Here is a 23,473-nt window from a genome sequence, read left to right as displayed (position 1 = left end):
TTGGTGACTTGTCGTGGAAAAACGTGGTGAAAATGGGATGGCAGGTGATTCCATGTTATCAGGGAATAACATGCCCCTGATAAATACTAAGTTACCAGAGCAAGCAGCCAGTATCCTCTCCTACTTGTACATTGCTACCAGGTGATGCGCTGTTCTACTTTGTCACACCCCCGTCTTTCATCCTCACACACTCACTGTATCCCAGATCTGCAATCCGCTCTATGATGTTCATCATCCAACTATACCTGGGTTGACCCTCCTTTCTGCTGCCCACCATATGTTCTTTATAAAAGATCCCTGTTGTTTTTCAGTTCTGATCAAATGATCAAAATACTGACGTTTTCCTTTCCAGATGTCATTTGGTTCTTTTTGCTCTTGCCATTCTTCTGTCTTATGGTCTGAGCCAGTGTAACGTCACCAAATGGTTGTTGTGGCCCTCCTGCCCAAATCCTGCTACAGGAACGGTTACTCCCACCTCTCCTGTCACACGATGAGACTGCTATTCTTTCTTTCCTAATTTTGTCCACAAGTTGCTTGGTGTCATGTAATGATAAAGCACAAAGTTGATTTCTGAGCCCAGACCAAAACCTTGCAGCATTCTCAAAGTATACTCAGCCAGAAGGCTCCTGCTCTGAGACTGCATCCTGAACTTCTTAACCCACAGACTGCAATCAATAAGGATAGGCAACAACTCCTCCAATAAATCATCCTCAACACCGGTGCCCTACAAGGCTGTGTTCTCAGCCCACTTACTATACTCCTTACACACCCATGACTGTGTGGCCAAACTCCCCTCCAACTTGATTTTCAAGTCTGCTGATGATACTATCTTGGTGGGTTGGATCTCAAACAATGATGAGACAGAGTACAGGAATGAGATAGAGAGTCTGGTGAACTGGTGTGATGACAATAGTCTCTCTCTCAATGTCAACAAAACAAAGGAGATTGTCATTGGCTTCAGGAAGCGTAGAGGAGAACATGCCCCTGTCTACATCAATGGGGACAAAGTAGAAATGGTCGAAAGCTTCAAGTCTTTATGTGTCTATCACCAACAACCTGTCCTGGTCCCTCCAGGCCGACATTATAGTTAAGAAAGCCCACCAACACCTTTACTTTCTCAGAAGACTAAGGAAATTTGGCACTCCTGCTACAACTCTCATTAACTTTTACAGATTCTTTCTGGTTGTATCACAGCTTGGTATGACTCCTGCTCTGCCCAAGACTGCAAGAAACTACAAAAGGTCGTGAATGAAACCCCAGTCCATCACACAAACCAGCCTCCCATCCATTGACTCTGTCTACATTTCTCATGCCTTGGAAAGACAGCCAGCATAATTAAGGACCATACACACCCTGGATATACTATCTTCCACCTTCTTCTGTTGGGAAAAAGATACAAAAGTCTTAGGTCATGTACCAACTGACTCAGAGCAGCTTTTTCCTTGCTGCCGTCAAACTTTGGAATGGACCTACCTCGCACTAAGTTAATCTTTCTCTACACCCTATGACTGCAACACTACATGCTGCACTCTCTCCTTTCTTTCTCTATGAATGATATGCTTTGTCTGTATCGCATGCAAGAAACAATACATGTATACTAATACATGTGACAATAATAAGTCAAATCAAATGAAATCAAATCAAATCAAATACTGTACAAGAGCTAAATGCTTGGAGTGACAAGTTCAGCAAGTTCACAGCAGTTCAGGAGGTCTTACCCTGTCTGGTTGATGCTGACTTAATCTTTTCTTTGATTTTAGTTCCTGTAACCATGGAGGAGGCATTTCCTCTAACCTAAAGGGAGGGATAGAAATGCTGAAATGTCATCATAATCACATATATCAAAGGACAAAAGATGGCTGGAAGTGCAATTGGCAGTTGCAACCTGCTTATATGCTTGGCTTTGTATCATTGTCCATTAGCTGTCCAAACCCAGATAATCTGGACACATTCATTACTGGATGACAAGAGATAGTGGGTGGGCTTTTCCGGTCGCACTCACCTCAGGACCAGAAAATCCCGCCCGAGGTCAGTGGACCTTTGCATGGTCTGGTCCGGTCTTGCATGCCACGATTCCCACAGGACAGGAAAATTCCGACAAATATTTGTAAAGAGAAGAATAGGGGCAAGAGTTAGCCCCGGAATAATGGCAAGCATCTTCTGAAAAATGGCTTTATGAGATGTTGGGAGCAAATTTCCTGTCAGGTATCTCAGCCACTTGGCATTGAAACCAGTGAGAGAGCAGGGCATGGGGGGAGGAGGGCTTCCAACACTCTGAAAGCCTGCAGCGGACTGTAACACCCTGAAATATCTTCGCTTACCCTTCTGCTTTGCTGGGTGTAGTTGGAAGCATTCTGAGTCCCTGCTGAGAAGAAGGGCTACAAGACCTGCAATGCTGCTCACAGCTTAAATCATCTTCATCCTCATCCTCTTGTCGTTTTCTCCGTAAACTGGCCTGGAAAAAGGAGGTAGGGATAAAACCAGAGTAACTGGGCACAGCTGTGATAACATTGGGTGGAATTAATCCAAACCAGAAGAGAACAGATACCTCTTGAAAAGTGTGGACCTGCATTATTCAGGCTTAAACAGCATCAAGGATGGTTACGTGTGAATCACATAGTCACTTTCCCTCAACAGTGAATAAAAAGAAAAATCAATACAGGATGGTACAGTGGTTAGCACTTCTACCTCACAACACCAGGGACCTGGGTTCAATTCCCAGCTTGGGTCATCGTCTGTATGGAGATTACACATTTCCCCCCTTTGGCTGCGTGTGTTTCCTCCGGGTGCTGCGGTTTCCTGCTACACTCCAAAGATGTGCAGATTAGATTGTTGGCCATTGGCTAAACAGCCACCTCGTGTCCCAGAAGATGTGTGGGTTAGGGGGATTAGCTGGGCAAATACATGGGGTGACAAGGATAGGGCCTGGGTAGGATACTTTTTTGGAGAGTTAGTGCAGACTCGATGAGACGAATGGCCTCCTCTACACTGTAGAGGTTCTATGAATAAATAGGGAAAGTCTGTTCAACTCGACAGAAGCTTGTATCAGCTGATCCACCATGTACTCAATGTCATTCATTTAGCCTCCTGAGGAATGATTTCACAAACATTCACCTCGCCCTAGAAAAACAAACCAAACAAAACTCTCTGAGTATCTAATTGTATTTCATACATGCTAGACCAGTTCTCAGCTGTGACATTCCCATCAGCTCAGCAGCTCGACCTGTTATGATCTCTGGAGGTCTTTGTCTCATGATCTTAAATATTATTCTTTTCTACATATTCATCCAGTTCCTTTTAAAGGTGTTAATGGGCACCATTAATTTCTCTATCTGGGATCTTTGCGGGTTGCAAAGAGTGGAAAGGGCCTTGAAGCTGGAATGTCGAATCAGTAAGGAATTACATTGTGGGAGTGACAGTGGTCCTCTCTTTAGCATGGTATGTGAAAAATATCATTTAAACCTCCACTTTTACATGAGGCTTCTTGCTGTTACAATATTTGTCACCTTTTGTTTTCGAATGTGCTTGCATCTAAATTATCCATTCTTAAGAACATAACATAAGAACATAAGGAATAGGAGCAGGAATAGGCCATCTAGCCCTTCGAGCCTGCGCCACCATTCAATAAGATCACGGCAGATCTGAAGTGGATCAGTTCCACTTTCCCGCTTTCTCCCCATAACCCTTAATTCCCTTGTCTATCAAAAACCTATCTACCCGTGACTTAAATATACTCAGCGAGGTAGCCTCCACCACTTCAACAGGCAGAGAATTCCAGAGATTCACCACCCTTTGAGCGAAGAAGTTCCTCCTCAACTCCAATCTAAACTGCACCCCTCCCCGTATTTTGAGGCTGTGCCCTCTAGTTCTGTTATCCTTTCTAAGCAGGAAGAATCTCTCTACCTCTACCTTTCAATCCCCTTCATTATCTTATATGTCTCTATAAGATCCCCCCTCAGCCTTCTAAACTCCAACGAGTACAGACCCAGTCTATTCAATCTCTCTTCATAGGCTAACCCCCTCATCTCTGGTATCAGCCTAGTAAACCTTCTCTGCACTCCCTCCCAGGCCAATATATCCTTCCGCAAGTGTGGCGACCAAATCTGCACACAGTACTCCAGCTGCGGCCTCACCAGTACCCTGTACAGTTGCAGCAAGACCTCCCTACTTTTATATTCTATCCCCCTCGCTATAAAGGCCAGCATCCCATTCGCCTTTTTGATCACCTGCTGCACCTGCAGACTGGGTTTTTGAGGTTCGTGCACAAGGACCCCCAGGTCCCTCTGCACCATAGCATCCTGCAGCTTTTCGCCTTTTAAATAATAATCCCTCCTACTATTATGTCTACCAAAGGGAATACCTCACATTTGCTAACATTATACTCCATCTGCCAGGTCCTCGCCCACTTGCTCAGCCTATCCAGATCTCTCTGCAGAGTTTCCACACCCTCCACGCAATTTGCTTTTCCACTCATCTTCGTGTCATCAGCAAATTTTGTTACCCTACACTCAGCCCCCTCCTCCAGATCATCTATGTAAATGGTAAACAGTTGAGGCCCCAGCACCGATCCCTGCGGCACTCCACTAGTCACCGACTGCCAACCAGAACAGCACCCGTTGATTCCAACTCTCTGCTTCCTATTAGTCAACCAATCCTCAATCCATGCTAACACCTTACCCCCAACTCTGTGCACCCTAACCTTTTGCAGTACCCTTTTGAGAGGTACCTTATCAAACGCCTTTTGGAAATCTAAAAACACATCCACCGGTTCCCTTCTGTCTACTAGTCACATCCTCATAGAAATCCAATAAATTTGTGAAACACGACTTCCCCTTAACAAATCCAACATTCCCAACATTTAAAAACTGGATCATTTCTCCTCGCAACATTTAATTCCCAGTAAAAATGAATGTACTTCTCGGCGTCTCTACACCTTAGAACCCAGAGTCTTGGCTAATTCCTCTTCAATGTTCCCTCAGCTTGCCGAATGACCATTTGAAGCGTGCAGAGTGCAGAATGACACACATTACGTTAAATGCACCATCGCCAATGATCTAAACAAGGCTGGAATATTTTGCTGTGACTCAGCCAAAATAATGTGAGATGGATCCCTGCATTTGATAATACAAGCAGAAGTTGCTGGAAACATTTCTTTTTATTCATACATGGGGATCTGGGCATTGCTGGCTAGGCCAGCATTTATTGCTATCCCTAATTGCCCCTGAGAAGATGATGGTGAGCTGAACTGCCATAATTGATGTATTAAAAAAACAAAGACAGGTTCATATTTCATACTGGCGACCTATCATCAGCTGTTCTGATGAAAGGTCATTAACCCGTAACACTGATTTGCTACTTCTCTGCACAGACGCTGCCTGACCTGCTGCTTACAAGTTGGCTTTAGAAACACAGAAACTAGAAGCAGGAGTAGGTCATTCGGCCCTTTAAGCCTGCTCCGCCATTCATTTGGATCATGGCTGATCACTGAATTCAATATCCTGATCCTCCTTCCCCCTATATCTCTTGCTTCCTTAGAGCTATATCTAGTTTCTTCCTGAAATCACACAACATTTTGGCCTCAACTACATTCTGTGGTAGTGAATTCCACACATTCACCATCCTCTGGGTGAAGAAATTTCTCCTCGCCTCAGTCTTAAAAGCTTTATCCCTTGTCCTTAAACTATGACCCCTGGTTCTGGATTCCTGCACCATTGGGCACATTCTTTCTGAGGCTACCCTATCTAATTGGCGGAAACCCAGGAGTGGGTTGGCTGTATGGCCTCTTTGTCACAGGTGGGCAGAATTTTCCTGGCCTGCTCACCACAGAGATCACAGAGGGCAGGACCCGAACCATGCAAAAGTCCGTTGACGTTAGGAGGGATTTTTTGGCCTTGGGAGAGCGCGGCTAGAAAATCCTGTAGAGTTTGTACAGTTTCTGTATTTCCCTCATTCACCACAAGGTGCCTCCCTACTCTGCACTGGGCCAGGACTGCCTTAATAAACCTCTGATAGCACTGGATTCCCCGAGTCCTCATCAACGCAGGTCGCAGAGTGGAAAAGGCCTTGAAGCTGGAATGTTGAATCAGTAAGGAATTACATTGCAGGAGTGACACTGGTGCTGTCTTCAGCATGGTAAACTAGTTAAGAGAAACTCTGCGAGTGTTTTCAAAGAATCTTACCTTTAGTACTGAGGGATCCATTCCAGGAAACATGGCGACTTTTGAACACTGTGTTATTGGCAGCTTCTGGGTTTTATTAATTACTCCAGTCAATTCATCCCGTACAATTGGCACAGATTCTGATGAGAGAATTTTAGAGGAAGAGTAATTAGCACAGCAGTGAGAAACCCCCTTGTTCCCTGGACTCCTTGTCCTCAACAATTTGTTTAAGAGACCATTACTTCTGCCTGAACATCGGATAGATTAGCAACGTATTCAATCACAGGACTATTACAATTGAGTCAGATATTGCCCTCATTTAATGTTCACACACAAGCCTTTAAAGTAAGATTTGAATCAAGAACCTGGCCAATATTTTTCCCTTTGTGACCTGGAGACACAGGCCATTTGCAGCACTTTATTGGTGCCCAGGCTCACATTAGCTAATACCAATCTTGGACCATAACGGGGAAATGGTGGCACAGTGGTTAGCATTGCTGCCTCACGTTGCCAGGGACCTGGGTTCAATTCCCAGCTTGGGTCACTGTGCAGAATCTGCATGTTCTCTCCATGTCTGCGTGGGTGCTCCAGTTTACTTCCACAGTCTGAAAGATGTGCTGGTTAGGTGCACTGGAAATGCTAAATTCTCTCTCAGTGTACCTGAACAGGCGCCGGAGTGTGGGGATTTTCACAGTAACTTCTTTGTAGTATTAATGTAAGCCAACTTGTGACACATATGTATAAACTTTAAACTTTACCGTATTACTTAGATACGCACTGAATAAATTTGCTGAGATACAGGGTAAACAACAGCCCACATCTTTGACTGCTTGGAGTTGCCATTATTCCTTCCTGTGAGGATAAACCCTGCCTTCCCCATGTTGGTAACATTGAGATTGATGAGGTATGAACCTTTTCTCTTCCCATTCAATGGTTTAAGTAGCTGCTCAGTCTGTAGTGCCACCCCAGCAACCTTAATGGATGTTCACAAGAGACCAGTGATCATACAGCAAGTAGAATCATATTGAGAGGAAACTACTGAACATATCATGCCTATGGCTGCAAATTTTCTCTCATCAAGTATATCTCCAACTTAGGTTGCAATGTGCAAAGGTGGGTGAATTCATCAATTCCTGGGTAACAGGTAGAAAATTCTGGAAATGCATGGCGGTTGCAAGAGAAAAACAGCTAACATCACAGGTCAAGGACCTTTTGACAGAAACTCTCTTACAATGTCATCAATCTGAAATATTAACTCTTCCTATCTCTATCAATGCCATCTGATTTTGAATATTTTCAGCATTTTTGGATTTCCAGTCCCTGCACATTTTTGCGATTGGTTATGTACAAGGAATTCGACTAGTCTACTTCGTATGATTACTGTCCTTCTTATGTATGTAGGTGGGGTGCATGCCCCTTTAAGAGAGCAGGTCAGATAACCCAGGCTACAAGCTCCACCCAGGATGGAGCTTAGAGGAGTCAGTTTTGGACTGAAAGTGCCACTGCCAACACATTCAATAAAACATTCCTCGTCTGAATTATACCGACCTACCTCATGGTCTTTTTTATAGTCCATAACTGCTGGTCAAACTCACCCAGTCTCTCATCTAGTCCAGTCCCAACTTACCCGTGGAATCCTTGTACATCCAGGAGTCTTCGCCCATTTGATGGAACTGGTCTATGCTATCTGACTGATCTCCAGAGCCTGCTTTCTTGCGTTTTGTTGGTGCCCGACGAACCGTTTTCCTGCCAAGCTGTATCCGACTCTTCTGGGCACAGCTGTCCAACGTGGTTACAGGCTGGTGGAGGGAAATTGGGAAAGAAAACAGTCAAATTTCAAGTTCAATTCTGTAGAACCTTTCCTCAAAGTCAATTATTTTGTACTCCGTCACTACAAAGGATGTTAGTGCTGGGGAATGGAACATAATACCAAATTTGGCATCAAATGGCAATATCAAATAGTCCCAGCAGGAAAACTATTTTAAAAAAAGCATTTGGGATCTTTGGCTTTATTTATGGAGGCATAAAGTACAAAAGTGAGGGAGTTAGTGTAAACCATCATAAAACACTGGTTAGCCCTGAGCTGGACTATTGCGACCAATCCTAGGCATCACATCTTACTAAGAATGTTAAAACTTAGAGAGATTGGAGAAGAGGTTTAATTGATTTTACTTGAGGAACAAAGGAGTAAAAGGAGTCTGGTCAGCCCACAGAGCCTACTCCGCCATTTAATATGATCATGGCTGATAATCCACATCAATATCTTTTCCCCCACACCATCCCCAATGTCCCTTCATGTCACTGAGATTTGGATATCTGTCAACCTCTGCTTTAAACATACTCAATGATTGATAGGATACTATGAGGAACTTCAGTTACATGAAGAGACCCAAGAAGCTGTTCTGATTCTCAACAGAACATGGGACGGTTAACAGGAAATTTGATCCAAGTGTTGAATTTTGATAAAATGTGGAGAAACTGTTTCCAGTGGCAGTAATGTCAATAAGAGGAGGACACAGATCTATGGAGACAGGCAGAAAAACAGGAGGTTTTTACACAGTGAACTGTTGTGACCCACAATACATCTCCTGAAAGGCTGTTAATTTTGAAAAGAAAATTGGGTCACTATTTGAAGGGAATGCTTGACAGGCGTGTGAGGACAGGACTGGGACTGGGACTAATTGGACAGCTCTTTCAAAGGGCCAACATCTCTGTGATGGGGTGAACAGTTTCTCTCGGTGCTGTTTCATTCTGTATTTGAAAAAGAAACTTGCCCTTATGTAGTGCTTTATGACCATCAGACCATCTCAAAGTGTTTTATAGCCAATTAAGTACTTTCGAAGCATTGTGACTCTTGTACAGTAGGAAATGTGGTTGCAAAGTTATGTATAGAGAACCCCCGCAAAGAAAAAAATGTGATCATGATCAGACAATCTGTTTTTGTGATGTTGATTGAGGAATCAATATTGACCAGGGGAACGGAGACAACTCCCTTGCTCTGCTGAGTAGCTGCGATGTCCGAGTGGTTAAGGCTTTGGACTTGAATTTCCAATGCGGTTTCCACACGCAGCTTTGAACCCTGCTCGCAGCGAATGTCATTCAAAAAAATGTTAGAGTGGCACAATGGTTAGCACTGCTGCCTCATAGTGCCAAGAACCCAGGTTCGATTCCTGGTGTGGATCACTGTCTGTGTGGAGTCTGCACATTCTCCCTGTGTTTGCGTGGGTTTCCTCCGGGTGATCTGGTTTCCTCCCACAGTTTGAAAGATTGCTGGTTAGGTGCATTGGCCATGCTAAGTTCTTCCTCAGTGTACCCAAACAGGCACTGGAGTGAAGTGATCAGGGGATTTTCACAGTAACTTCACACGATGGAGATTTTTTAACATCCAACCAAACAGGCAGATGGAGCTTCAATGTGAAATCTCATCCTAAAGACAACACTTCTGACAATGCAGCGCTCCCTCAGTGCCACACTCAAGTGTCATCCTTGATTTTTGTGTTGAAGGCCTGGAGTGGGACTTGAACCTGGAACCGAGTGATGCTGGGAAGGTTCCACTCACAATGCTCACAATTCTTGACTGGATACTGGAAAATATTTGTTTTCATCTTAGGCAATTGCGTCCCATTAGTCTGCAGAGGCTAAAGGTATCACCCAGTCTCCAATTTAATAAATAAAAATAATTTCCTGAGGAAAGTCTTATCTCCTCCTTGAAATTCAGTTTTCTGCTGCCTTCCACTACCGTTTATGAGTCTGTCCGTCTTCCCCTGTCAGGCCGGTTTCGAGTGATTTATTGTAAGGCCTAAATCACCACTTCTACAACTTACTCTGTCTGTGGATTACATCAGATTTAGTAAACAAACCAGAAGATGGGCTGCTAACCTTGATTATCCCAGAAAAGGTTTTAAAGTTCATTTATTAGTCACAAGTAGACTTACATTAACATTGCAATGAAGTTACTGTGAAAGTCCCCTAGTTACCACATTCTGGCAACTGTTCAGGTAAATTGAGGAAGAATTTAGCATGGCCAATGCACCTAACCAGCACGTCTTTCAGACTGTTGGAGGAAACCAGAAAAAAACCACATAGACATGGGGAGAACGTGCAGACTCTGCACAGGCAGTGACCCAAGCCAGGAATTTGAACCCACGTCCCATGAGTCAGCAGTGTTAACCACTGTGCCACGGTGCCATCTGGAATAACCAAGAATTAAATCTCCAGGACATTGTGACAAGCAATCTTGGAGAAAAATCATGGGGACATTAAGGGGAAAAAGAAGTGTACCTTTTTTCATTTGCTTTCTTCACTTCTGTTAACTCATTTTCAAAATGTCAGAGACAGGAAAAGGCTACGTTGGAGGCAGGGTGTCATGCAGTGATCCATCCAGAAATATGTTCAACCAGAGTTTGCGTTTGGTTAACTGACCTCACTTCCTCATCAGCTTGGGCACCATAGTTGGAGAAAAAGGGAGGAATCAGCCAGGATTCCTGTTCCTGACTGCTACCCAGTGACCAGCACTGGGAAGTGCTTGCTGTAAGCACTTTCTGTACTTCTGCCCATCAGACTGAAAACAGCTATGATGTCCGTCTGGCCTGCCAACATATACAAAGAATGCGCAGTTGGGCAAGGTACTGGAAACCCACTGGTGTGGTTACAGCTGTCCAACAGAACTAAATGTCATGAGGATAGAGAGGGAGAAAAAAATAATTGAACAAATAAAAGCCCAGTTCCTTCCAGTATATCCCAATCTTGTTTTTCTGTGCTGTTACACACCAGGGTCTAATTAGCTGTGTATATGTGAGGAAAGCCCACATGCCAATTAGTCTCATGTCTCACACTAGTTGCTTCCCAAAGAAAAAAAGTACTGAAGAGGTGTCATTCTTAGCTGTTGTCAAGTGCTTCAGTGCTGTCAGCCATAGTCTGCAGGCAACACAGAACCAGGATTTTATTGCCGCTCTGGGTTTTCCCAGGGAGGCGGGGGGGGGTTGTCTAGTGCTTGCGAAGAATATACAAAGAAATGTTTTCAAGCTTGTGCTGATTCTGATAGGTGCAGACACCTTTGCTTACCTCCAAAAATGTGAATCCATGGGGAGTCGAACCAACTTGCGTAGGTGGGTTGGTGGATTGCGAACTGTCCGTATCATCTGGCGATTCTATTTCACAACTTGAAAGGCCATAACTGATACTTGGATCCTGGAGGAAGCTCAGGTGCTCACTGCGGGGCGTTGTCTCTGACCGGGAGGATACTGATACTCGGCTTTCTACGTGGTCCTTTCTGGGGGAGGTAGCCAGAATGGAGCTGGGTTCATGGTAGGGTGACACCGGCCTATAGCTGCAATTGAATAAAAGAACAATTGGTCAGGAAGAGATTTAATGAGCTTCTTTTTACAGACCTGAGCTGCAGGGAAGCTTTTACCTGTTTCTGTGCCCTGCACTTTGCAATTCAAGCCCATTCCTGCCCTTCCAAAGAATAACATATCTTGGAAGGCAATGAAAGTTTCAAATAGTCTATAGAACTCATTTTGCATCTGTAACACATCTGTTTGTAGCCAAAACCAAAAAAAGGAAAATGCTGGAAAACCTCAGCAGGTCTGGCAGCATCTGTAAGGAGGGAAAAGAGCTGATGTTTCAAGTCCAGCTGAACCAAAGCTTTGACAAAGAGTCATCTGTACTCAAAATGTCAGCTCTTTTCTCTCCTAACAGATGCTGCCAGACCTGCTGAGATTTTCCAACATTTTCTCTGTGTTTCAGATTCCAGCATCCACAGTAATTTGCTTTTATCTAACCTCAGGCAGAGCGAAAAAGGTGACAAGTATGAGAAGGAGGTGGTCAATGCAGGACTGAGAGTATTGTACCTAAATGTGTGCAGTATACAGAACATGGTAAATGAACCTGTTGCTCATATTGAAATTGGCCGGTACAATGTTGTGGGCATCACAGAGATGTGGTTGCAATTGGATCAGGGCTGGGATCTAAATATCCAAGAATATGTGTCCTATCAGAAGGATTGGCAGATGGGCAAAGGGGGTGGGGTTGAATTGTTAGTAAAGAATGAAGTTAAATCAAAAGCAAGAAGTGATATAGGATCAGAAGGCATAGAATCTCCATGGGTAGAGTTGAGGAATCACAAAGATAAAAAGACCCTTTATGTACAGGCCCCCGCAGAAGTAGTCAGGATGAGGGGCAGAAAATAAATCAGGAGATAGAAAAAGCTTTTAAAAAATATTACAATAATCATGGGGACCTCAATATGCACTGGGAAAATCAGGCAGGTACTGGATCCCAAGAAAAGTAATTTTGTGGAATGTCTAAGAGATGGGTTTTTGGAGCAGCTTGTGACAGCCTACTAGGGAACAGGTGATACTGGATTTGCTGATGTGTAATGAGGCAGGCTTGATTATGGAATTCAAGGTGAAGGAATCCTTAGGGAGCAGTGACCAGAATATGACAATTTGAGAGGGAGAAGCTGGAGTCAAATGTAACGGTATTATAATTAAAGACATGAGGGAGGAGCTGGCCAGAGTTGATTGGAAAGGGGACCTGGCAGGGAAGACGGTGGAACGGCAATGGCAGGGGTTTTTGAGAGTTATTCAGGAGGCGCAATAGAAATTCATCCCTAGGAGGAGGAAACATGCTTTGGGAGGACGAGGCATCCATGGCTGACGAGGGAAGTGAAGGACAGCATAAAAGCAAAAGAAAAAACGTATAGAGTGGCAAGGATTAGTGGGAACCCATAGGATTGGGAAGCCTTTAAAAGCAAGTAGAGGACAACTGAAAAAGCAATAATGAGGGAGAAGATGAAATATGAGTGTAAGCTAGCACGTAATATAGAAGATAGCAAGTTTTTTTTCAATATATAAAAGGAAAGAGAGAGGCAAAAACAGCCATTGGACCACTGGAAAATGAGGTTGGAGAAGTAATAATAGGAAACAAAGCAATGGCAGAGGAACTGAATAGTTACTTTGCATCAGTTTTCATGGTGGCAGACACCAGTGGGATGCCAGAGCTCCAGGAGAGTCAGGGGGCACAGGTGAATTGTGGCCAACGCTAAGGAGAAGTTTCTGGGGAAACTGAAAGGTCTGAAGGCAGATAAATCACCCAGACCGGATGGACTACACTAAAAGAGACAGTTGAGGAAATTGTGGAGGTATTGGTGGTGATCTTTCAGAAATCACTACAGGCAGACAGGGTCCCAGAATATTGGAAAGTAGCTAATGTAACACCACTGTTTATGAAGGGAGGGAGGCAGCAGATGCGAAATTATAGGCCGGTTAGCTTGACTTTGGTCATTGGCAAGATTTTAGAGTCCATTATTAAAGATGAGATTGCGGAGTGCTTGGAAGTGCATGATAAAATAGGAATGAGTCAGCATGGCTTTGTCAAGGGGAGGTTATGTCTGACAAATCTGTTAGAGTTCTTTGAGGAGGTAGATAAAGGAGAACCAGTGGATATGGCTTATTTAGATTTCTAGAAGGCCAGATCCCATGATGTTAAAGGTAAGATCCTGGCAATGGATAGAGGATTGGCTGACTGGCAGAAGGCAGAGAGTAGGGATAAAGGGATCTTTCTCAAGATGGTAGCTGGTGACTAGTGGTGTGCCTCAGGGTCGGTGCTGGGACCACAACTTTTTGTAGAGGGATTTGTAGAGGGACAGGTAATATTGAGGAAGCAGGGGGGTTGCAGAAGGACTTGGATAGGTTAGGAGAGTGGGCAAAGAAGTGGCAAATGGAATACAATGTTGAAAAGTGTGAGGTTATGTACTTTGGAAGGAGCAATGGAGGCACCGACTATTTTCCAAATGGGGAAATGCTTAGGAAATCAAAAGCACAAAGGGACTTGGAAGTCCTTGTTCAAGATTCTCTTCAAGTTAATGTGCAGGTTCAGTCAGCAGTTAGGAAAGCAAATGCAATGTTAGCATTCATGTCAAGAGGGCTAGAATACAAGAGCAGGGATGAACTTCTGAGACTGTATAAGGCTCGGGTCAGATCCTATTTTGAGCAGTTTTGGGCCCCATATCTAAGGAAAGATGTGCTGACCTTGGAAAGGGTCCAGAGGAGGCATACAAGAATGATCCCTGGAATAAAGAACTTGTTGTAGGAGGAACAGTTGAGGACTCGTTGGAGTTTAGAAGGATGAAGGGGGGAACTTATTGAAACTTACAGGAAATTGCGAAGCCTGGATAGCGTGGACGTGCAAAGGATGTTTCCACTAGTAAGAAAAACTAGAACCAGAGGGCACAATCTCAAGCTAAAGGGAGGATCCTTTAAAACAGAGATGAGGAGGAATTTCTTCAGCCAGAAAGTAGTGAACCTGTGGAACTCTTTGCCCCAGAAGGCTGTGGAGGCCAGGTCATTGAGTGTCTTTAAGGCAGAGATAGATAGGTTCTTGATTAATAAGGTAATCATGGGTTATGGAGAAAAGGCAGAAAGAGAACGGGGATGAGAAAAGTATCAGCCATGATTGAATGGCGGAGCAGACTCGATGGGCTGAGTAGCCTAATTCTGCTCCTATGTCTTACTTGGTGGTAGTTGAACTTCAAGATACAGCAAATGGAGTTTATTACTGCAATCCTTTTGAGGAGAATTATTTCACAAAGAATAAAATGGCTTTTAGACACAACTATTTTTCTCCATTCCTCTACTTTTAACCCTGCTTTCCTGGATGGTGCCATTGGAGCCAACAGACAGCCATTGCCTCTCTCAGATGACCATTCTTCATAGATAAGCCTGGAGTGGCAGCAGAACACTGAGATACTGAGGACAATTTGAGCCAAGCCTGATCACCCAATGTCCAAAGACACTTTATTGATCGGGGGAAAACATTACAACCAGAAGCTGGGAGCTTGGGCTGTAACAGCCCAAGTGTTAACACACACCAAGATCAAATCAATAACATTATGGTCTTTTTAGGTCAATTCCTTAGGGTTCTTGATGATTAAAATCATTAGGGATCCCACCCAAACATTTTAAGGAGGAAACAACACCATTCTCTCCTCATCCTAGTTAAATAAAATTCATCACCAAGAAGATTCAGTTTGAATTGGGTGCCCCGATAATTGTTTGCTGTTGGGTGGATACATCCCTTGTTGGCAGAGAGATTCATTCATTCATACGAAGCAATGCTGCCCATTAGTAGGGAATGGTAACAGAGCAAATCCTACCCAGCAGCTTGACTAGTACAGTAAGCACACTTGAGTGCACCAAGGGGTAGTTTAGAGTCAGACAATCATTGTTCCACATGACTACACAGCTTCAATTGCAGCTGATGTCTCAATATTCAAAGTACTCTGGTACTTGGCAACAGCTCTTACTTTTCATGCTTGCTGTATTTATGCTCATGGTGAATGTGGCATGCGTCACCCTCTCCATTTGTGCTGGAGCTTCTCTCCTCGTATGTGCCATACTTATCTCTCTCCTCGCAGTTGCAAAACTGGCCTCTGTCTTGCACTAGGGCATCGGTGTCCTTAGCCTTTGTGGTAGGGCCTATGCAGCACTGCTTCACCCTGTCCTGAAATAAAGAGGAGAGTATTAGAGGAGGAAGAACTAAAATCATTGCTTTACATAAAATAAGATCAGAAAACAGAGCATTCAGCTTAACAGATTCTCACCAATGTTTATGCTCCCCCCTTCCTTCATTCAACCCTATCCACTGTTTTTATCACTCTCATATATTTATTTAATCTTAAGTTCTTCATCTCAACCTTTCATGTTGTAACAAATTCTATATTTCACCAGTGCCTCTCAGCCCCTGACCTCATTGTAACCTTAGTCCAAACATGGATAAAGTCGAGGTGAGAGAGACTGCCCTTGAATCAAGGCAGTATTTGACTGTGCAGCATGGAAATCCAGGAGAAAACTCTCCAGCACTTGGAATTATATCTAGAGCAAAGGAAGATGGTTTTGGTTGTTGAAGTTCAATCATCTCAGTCCCAGGGCAGGAGTTCCTCAGGGTACTGTTCATAGAGTATCATAGAATGCAGAAAGAGGCCCTTCGGCCATCAAGTCTGCACCGACCACAATCCTACCCAGACCCTACCCCCCATATCCCTACATATTTTACCCACTAATCCCTCTAACCTAAGCATCCTAGTACACTAAGGGGCAATTTTAACATGACCAATCAACCTAACCTGCACATCTTTGCTTCTAGACCCAGCCTTCAATGACCATCATAAGGAGCATAAGGTCATAAGGTCAGAAGTGGGAACATTGTGCTGCTGATGGCACAATGTTCAGCACCATTCACGACTCCTCAGATACTGAAGCAGTTCATGTCCACATGAAAGATTTGGACAATATTCAAGCTTGGGCTGCTAAGTAGGAAGCAACATTCACACCACACAAGTGCCAGTCCATGACTATCTCTGACAAAACAGAATTCAATCATCGCCCCATGACATTCAATAACATTGCTGTTGTTGAAATCCCCACTATCAACAATGTCGTGATTACCATTTCCCAGAAACTCAACAGGACTGGCCATGTAAATATTATGGCTACAAGTTCTGCTGTGAATAGCTCATGTCCTGAGTCCCCAAAGCCTATCTACCACCTACAAGGCACAAGTCAAGAATGTGATAAAATACTCTCCACTTGTCTGGACAAGTGCAGCTCCAACCACACTTAAGAAGCTCAATACAATCCACCATCTTCAGCATCCAGTTCCTCCACCATTGATGCACAGTGGCAGCAGTGTTGACCATCCACAAGATGCACTGCAACAACTTACCCCGGCTCTTTTGACAGTACCTTCCAAACCCATGATCTCTACCACCTCGAAGAATAAGGGCAGCAGACAGATGGGAACACCACCACCAGCTCCAGCCTGTTAAATTTTTCTTGAATTGTACGGGCTCTCAAATTTTGCATTCATTCTTGGAAATTCTTTATGCACCGTCTCCAGTGCTTCTAGATAATGTGGAGACTAGAATTCTCACAATGCTCCAAATGTGGTATAATCAAGGTTCTCTACAAAGTTAATGTAAAACTAAAGTACTATTAATTGTTTTTTACTTTTTTTAATTTCTTTGTTCTTCGGTAAGCCATTTCAGTACCCATCCCCTTAAGTCAGCCCTTTTCTTCAACGTATTACTTGTCTCCAAGATATTACATCAATAAATTTTTATACAACATTGCACTCCCTCTGGGTGTATAACACTGCAGCAACCAATTCTATGGATATCAGTTATTATACTCTAGGTACCTGGATTTGAACTTCCAGCATCTCCAAATGACACCACACCAGTAACCACCGCTGATACCATCATCCCAACAATGGGTAATGTACTGGAACAGCATGTTTATTGGTCACCTCTCAAATATTCATACTAGCATTACAGTGCCTCTATGAAATACTTTCGGAGAGATGCAACTTCAATCCATTTTCCTAAAGCGTCAGGCTCAGTCTCCGTGAACCAGATTATTTGATTAATGTAGGTGAAAATGAAGGGAAAGCATCTCTACTCATCCTTCAGCACTGCAACTGGGGAGCATCAACCCTCATTACTGAACAAATACCCTCATTACTGCAGCACAGGAACATTACTGCAACTCATGAACTCATGAACACTCTCTTGGCACCGCTGTAAAGGCCAATTGACTAGAGAGTGAAGAGTTTACCTATGAAGTGTGTGGCACAATTTCCACAAAGTGCTTACGAAACCCTTATGCTCAATACATATTCAACACAAGTACAAGTGAAGTGGCCGGAGAGGATCTGTAGCTTTTTTTATTTACAATAGGAGGATGGCTTAATAGAGCAGACATATGACCTGAATTCATAAAAATGAAAACAGTAGCTGTATTGTCCCCAAGCTCGGGTTCATTTTGCAAAAACCCAATAGCATTGAGTGCAGCCTAACACTGAAGAATACACCATTCATTATAAAGCTGTCTATGTATTATATATATGGCAGCATACACAGTGCTTACAATCTGCAAAATGTTGATTTGGTACACGTATTCCTGTTCTGCTTGGTATGTTTCTCTGCTGTGCGTGCCCTACATTCTTCTCTCTCCCTTCACCTTCCAGCAGCCGAATCCACACCCACTCACAAACAGGCACACACAACAGTAACCAGACTCTGAACAAATTCACATTGACTTTCTGTTATATCCTTTGCCTTGGATCTTGCAGAACTGAATTGGACTCTCCACAACAGACTCCTTGGTTTCCCTTAGTGATCTGTACCCCATGCCCATGAGACCATTTTGATTTCCCCTCAGAATTTAAACTAGATCAACGGAAGTCAGAATTTAAAAGGACTCCTGACATTGCAAGAATCCATTGAAATCACGCCTCCGGTACCTTTTGCACAAACACACAGATTGTGCTGGGTAGAAGCTGCTCCCTGGTTTTGCATCCAGTATTTCAGTAAGAAGTGTATATTTTAGACTAGTACTGTACATTGGAGTCACTAAACAGCAAAAAGATCCTTGGGGCCTGAATGATACAGTAGCGTCGCTCAAAGTTCTGCCATCTCAGGGACCAAGGAGCAAATTAAACTCAAAAGCCCCATGAAATAAATGATTTTGGGCTGAGTAAGAAGTTTCACAACACCAGGTTAAAGTCCAACAGGTTTATTTGGTATCACGAACTTTCAGAGCACTGCTCCTTCATCAGGTGAGCTCAATTCATCAAGTGTGGATCTGGAGTGTGTGGTTGCTGATGAATTGGCCAGGTTTGTTGCACTGGATTTCAACATCCTGGATATGAGGAGAACTGCACAGAAACAGAAAATGTGGGAAATACTCAGCAGGGCAGGCAGCAACTGTGGAGAAAGAGTTAAAGTTATAGGACCTTTCATCAGGTCTCTCTTGTTTTTTCCCCTGTGGAGATACTGTCTGACCTGCTGGGTATTTCCGGCAACTACGGTTCTTATTTCAAATTGCAGTATCCACATTGTTTTATTTTGTAAGGTAGGTTCTTCATCTACAGCTTAGACATAACCAAGCAGCAAGGAACCTACCACGATAACATTAATATCCGCTTTATAGCCAGTGGGAAAACTGGGGGGCGGGAGGGGGGAGACAATAGCTGCTGTAAACTTTCACCTGGAGCCCTAGTATGTTCCAAAATGTGGCAGGATAATTTTAACTTCACCCTTGCAATGGGTATCTGATGGGATCGGGTCGACTTTCTGGATCCTACGCCATGTAAATTCAAAGTACAATCGTGTGTGGTTTAAAGGGTGCAGCCGATAAATTGTGATCAACTTCCTGCTGTACGAGTTGAGCAAAGTGACAGTGAAGAATTCACCATGTGAAATGACTGCATTTCAGATAGGTGAGAACTGTACAGATGAAGTTCCATACAGCTAAGGGGTGGAGCCACCATATTGGCATATGGTGGCAATGCACTCACATATTTTACAAGGTAGACGAGCTGGCACAGTGGTTAGCACTGCTGCCTCACAGATCCAGGGACTTGGGTTCAATTCCGACCTTAGGTCACTGTCTGTGTGAAACTTGCACATTCTCTCCCTGTGTCTGCAGGGGTGTCCTCCGGGTGCTCCGGTTTCCTCCCACAATCCAAAAATGTGGCTTAGGTTGATTGACCGTGCTAAATTGACCCTTAGAATCACGGAGATTAACAGGGTAAATATGTGGTGTTACGGGATAGGGGGCTGGGTGGGATTGTTGTCAGTGCGGGCTGAATGGCCTCTTTCTGCACAGTCGGGATTCTATGATTATGCCACCCACGTGCTCCCTGTACTTGCTGTTTGCATAGCAAGGGCTTCAATCTGTACCGATCAACTAGTTACTGACCAATCAATGAATATTGCGATGGCAAGAGGGGTAAGTGGAAGCTCTTCTGAGTCACGGGCTGAAATTTTCTGACTGTTCATGCCAGCGAGATTTTCCCATCCCGCTGCAGTGAACGGAGATTTGGCTTATTGCCAAAATCTCTGTCTTTGCTTCGGCAGGAGCGTGGCATGAGGATGCCCAAGATCATTTGACAATGATATCACAACTGAAGACTGGAACCAGAAAATAACTATTTGTGGTGCACTTCTTAATGCATTTCCAATATGAGCACTCCGAGGCAATGTTGATAACTGAGTAGCAAATTTAACTCATTAATGACATATGGCAGAGCCAACTTATCATTCTGAGCTTATTTCTAGATAGCTTCGCAAGTTTGTATCCCAAAAACTTCAGGTGATCCAAGCTGGGAAAGGCACAAGAACCAAAATTCTGTGTTGGTCGACTGCATGGTTATAGATATTTGACATCCATCAAGACTCCTGCCTGTATTAAATGATCTGGCCTGGGGTGATATTTTATTCTTTTATGGGATGTGGGTGTCACTTGAAAAGCCCATCTGTAATTTCCTTGGAACTGAACGACTTGCTGGCCAATTTCAAGGGCAGCTAACAGTTGGCCACACTGCTGTGGACTGGAGTCACATATAGGCCAGCTTAGATAAGGACAGCAGATTTCATTCCGAAAAAGGACATCAGTGAACCAGATGGATTTTCAATTGCAAGAGTTTTATGGTCACTGTTACTGAGGCTAGATTTTTTTTAAATTAAAATTTTATTAGCTGCCTTGGTGGGATTTGAACACACATTAGTCTGGGCCTCTGGATTACTAGCCCAGTAATATTATCATTACGCCACAATTTCCCCACAAATTAGCTAATCTCTATCAGGGCAACATTTGGATCCCTACAACTGGCTTTTAGGTAGTCCTCAGCTGGGGAGGGGGCAGCTTGGATTCTTGTTGCCAACACCGATTCAGGGATTCCTGCTAGAAAATGCATCAAATGTTGGTGCTGCATAAGAGCAGAACTGGATTGAGCTTTGCTATGATGCCTTCGCTGTGCCCCCTACAATGAGCACATAACTGCCAGTGTTCACTGTATCTGATTTGATTTAGTATTGTCACTTATATCAGTATAGAGTGAAAAATATTGTTTCCTTCGCACTATACAAACAGAGCATACTGAACATAGAGAAGGAGAGAGTGCAGTATATAGTGTTTCAGTCAAGATCAACTTAATGCGAGGTAGGTCCATTCAAAAGTCTAATGGAAGTATAGATGGAGTCAATGATGGGTGGACGGCTGGTTTGAATGATGGACTGGGCTTCGTTCACAACCCTTTGTGGTCTTGGGCAGCGCAGGAACCATACCAGGCTGTAATACAGCAGGAAAGAACATTTTCTATGGTACATTTGTAAAGGTTGTTGACAGCTGTAGCTGACATGCCAAATTTCCTTAGTCTTCTGAGAAAGTGGAGCCATTGATGGGCTTTCTTCACTATAGCGTCAGCATGGGGGGACCAGGATAGAATCCCTACAGTACAGAAAGAGGCCATTCGGCCCATCGAGTCTGCACCAACCACAATCCCACCCAGGCCCTACCCCCATATCCCTACATATTTACCCATTAATCCCGCTAACCTACGCATCTCAGGACACAAGACAATTTTTAGCATGGCCAATCAACCTAACCCACACATCTTGGGAGGAAACCAGAACATCCAGAGGAAACCCATGCAGACACGAGGAGAATGTGCAAACTCCACATAGACAGTGACCCAAGCAGGGAATCAAACCCAGGTCCCTGGAGCTGTGAAGCAGCAGTGCTGACCACTGTGCTACCGTGCTGCCCTTAGGTTGTTGGTGATTTGGATACCTAAAAACCTGCAGCTCTTGACCATTTCTACATTGTCCCCATTGACTTAGACAGGGGCATCTCCTCCAGTCCGCTTCTTGAAGTCAATGACTATCTCCTATGTATGATTTCACAAAATGTTAACTTGGTTGCAAGTATTGGAGGACAAAGTTCCTGGACTCATCAACAAATGAGGAAGGGGAAAATTGAAAAAATATGTTTCCTAGGAATACAAGAATATTCCTGAGGCTGTATAACCAAGATGCCCAATGTGTTACATGCAGCAAGTTTCTAATTGCATTGGAATGTTTCACAGTGTTAATGATGCTATATAATTCAGATTGTTGCTGAAACCAAAACATCAAATAAAAGCTAATTGAGCAGGAAGATTGAAGCTAAATGTAAATACTGTTGGGGAAAAGTTTGCACTCCCAGTGATCTTTAACTTGAGCATTTGTGAACAGCAGTATCATCTCAGTAAAGTTCACATGGAAACACAGGCCAATTTACTTGCAATCATTTGTAACTCAACTCTCCTCAAGAGAGGAGGACGTCAGAACAAAAGAACACCAAATAGCCATCAAAAAATAGCTCAAAAGGCACAAATCACCACGTACAGCAAGCTTGGGGGCCTTTAACAAATTGAATTAAAAATCAATAACAAAAAACAGAAAATGCTGGAAAACCTCAGCAGGCCTGACAGCATCTGTGCAGAGAATAGAGCCAACGTTTCGAGTCTGGATGACCCTTCGTCAGAACTCAAAATCAATAAGCAGAGTAGGGAAAAGGTAAACCTTTTCTGCTTTTAACACAAGTTATACTACGCAAAGATTCACAGCTTCTTCCTTCTTGTGACTCAAATATTCCTGGTATAAACTAAAATGCATTGAAGCCCACTGTACTACAAAGAGACGGGAGGTGTGTTTTAATGTTATTGTTGATGCATTTCTGGTTCACACATCAAGAAAATTGGTCAGGGCCCCACCAAGCTCTGGAACATTTGGAGAGGCTATTTTAAAAACATACAAAGGATAAAATGATGTTCGATTGGATTGAAGTTTAAGTTTATTTATTAGTCACAAGTAAGCTTACATTAACACTGCAATGAAGTTACTGTGAAAATCCCCTAGCATGCCCAACGCACCTAACCAGCATGTCTTTTGGACTGTGGGAGGAAACTGGAGGACCAGGAGGAAACCCACGCAAACACAGAGAAAGCATGCAAATCCCGCAGTCAGTCACCCAAGCCAGGAATCAAATCCAAGTCTCTGGCACTGTGAGATAGTCAGGTGATAGCCACTGCGCCACCCTCTAAAAGCATGTAAAAAGGATTCATACTCTTTAATGCTGACCGTACTATGTAAATATTTCTAACATAAATGGCAGATGAGGATCTGTATAAATGTATATCATCACACGTACACAAGAGCTCCAACTGTTAGCCATAATCTAAATATTCTGCAAAGCTGCGGCGGTTTCAAATGAAATATATTTAGCATACTGACCCATACAGGCTGACAACTGGACAAGCTTAAATACCAATTGTACGATCAGGCACATAGTCCACAACCAATAACCTGTTGTGAAACTCCAGACTGATGATTGCTCTTTACATACATAACTTCTAATTATAATGAAGGAGATCAATGTCATGTCAGGTGGGAAGTTCTTATTCACATAGAGTCATAGAGGTTTACAGCA

General features: G+C 43.5%; 1 protein-coding gene and 1 non-coding gene across 2 annotated transcripts in view; one reads left to right on the top strand and one right to left on the bottom strand.

The window, feature by feature from the left end:
- LOC145355801 (uncharacterized) overlaps window positions 1-23,473 on the bottom strand; it is a 233,637-nt gene that overhangs the window by 11,050 nt on the left and 199,114 nt on the right. The window contains exons 6-11 of the mRNA XM_080208186.1: window positions 15,466-15,662; window positions 11,223-11,487; window positions 7,786-7,957; window positions 6,180-6,298; window positions 2,322-2,455; window positions 1,719-1,794 (exon numbers count right to left, since the gene is read on the bottom strand). Coding sequence (XP_080064312.1) covers window positions 1,719-1,794; window positions 2,322-2,455; window positions 6,180-6,298; window positions 7,786-7,957; window positions 11,223-11,487; window positions 15,466-15,662 — 963 coding nt within the window. The remainder of the gene's footprint in view (window positions 1-1,718; window positions 1,795-2,321; window positions 2,456-6,179; window positions 6,299-7,785; window positions 7,958-11,222; window positions 11,488-15,465; window positions 15,663-23,473) is intronic.
- trnas-uga (transfer RNA serine (anticodon UGA)) lies at window positions 9,167-9,249 on the top strand. The gene has a single exon. It is a non-coding gene; the product is annotated as a tRNA-Ser (tRNA).

Source organism: Carcharhinus amblyrhynchos, chromosome 20 (genome assembly GCF_965287045.1).
Source record: "Carcharhinus amblyrhynchos chromosome 20, sCarAmb.v2.hapA, whole genome shotgun sequence".
Taxonomy (NCBI): domain Eukaryota; kingdom Metazoa; phylum Chordata; class Chondrichthyes; order Carcharhiniformes; family Carcharhinidae; genus Carcharhinus; species Carcharhinus amblyrhynchos.
Note: the sequence above shows the minus strand (reverse complement) of the source record. Positions and strands in the feature narration are given on the sequence as shown.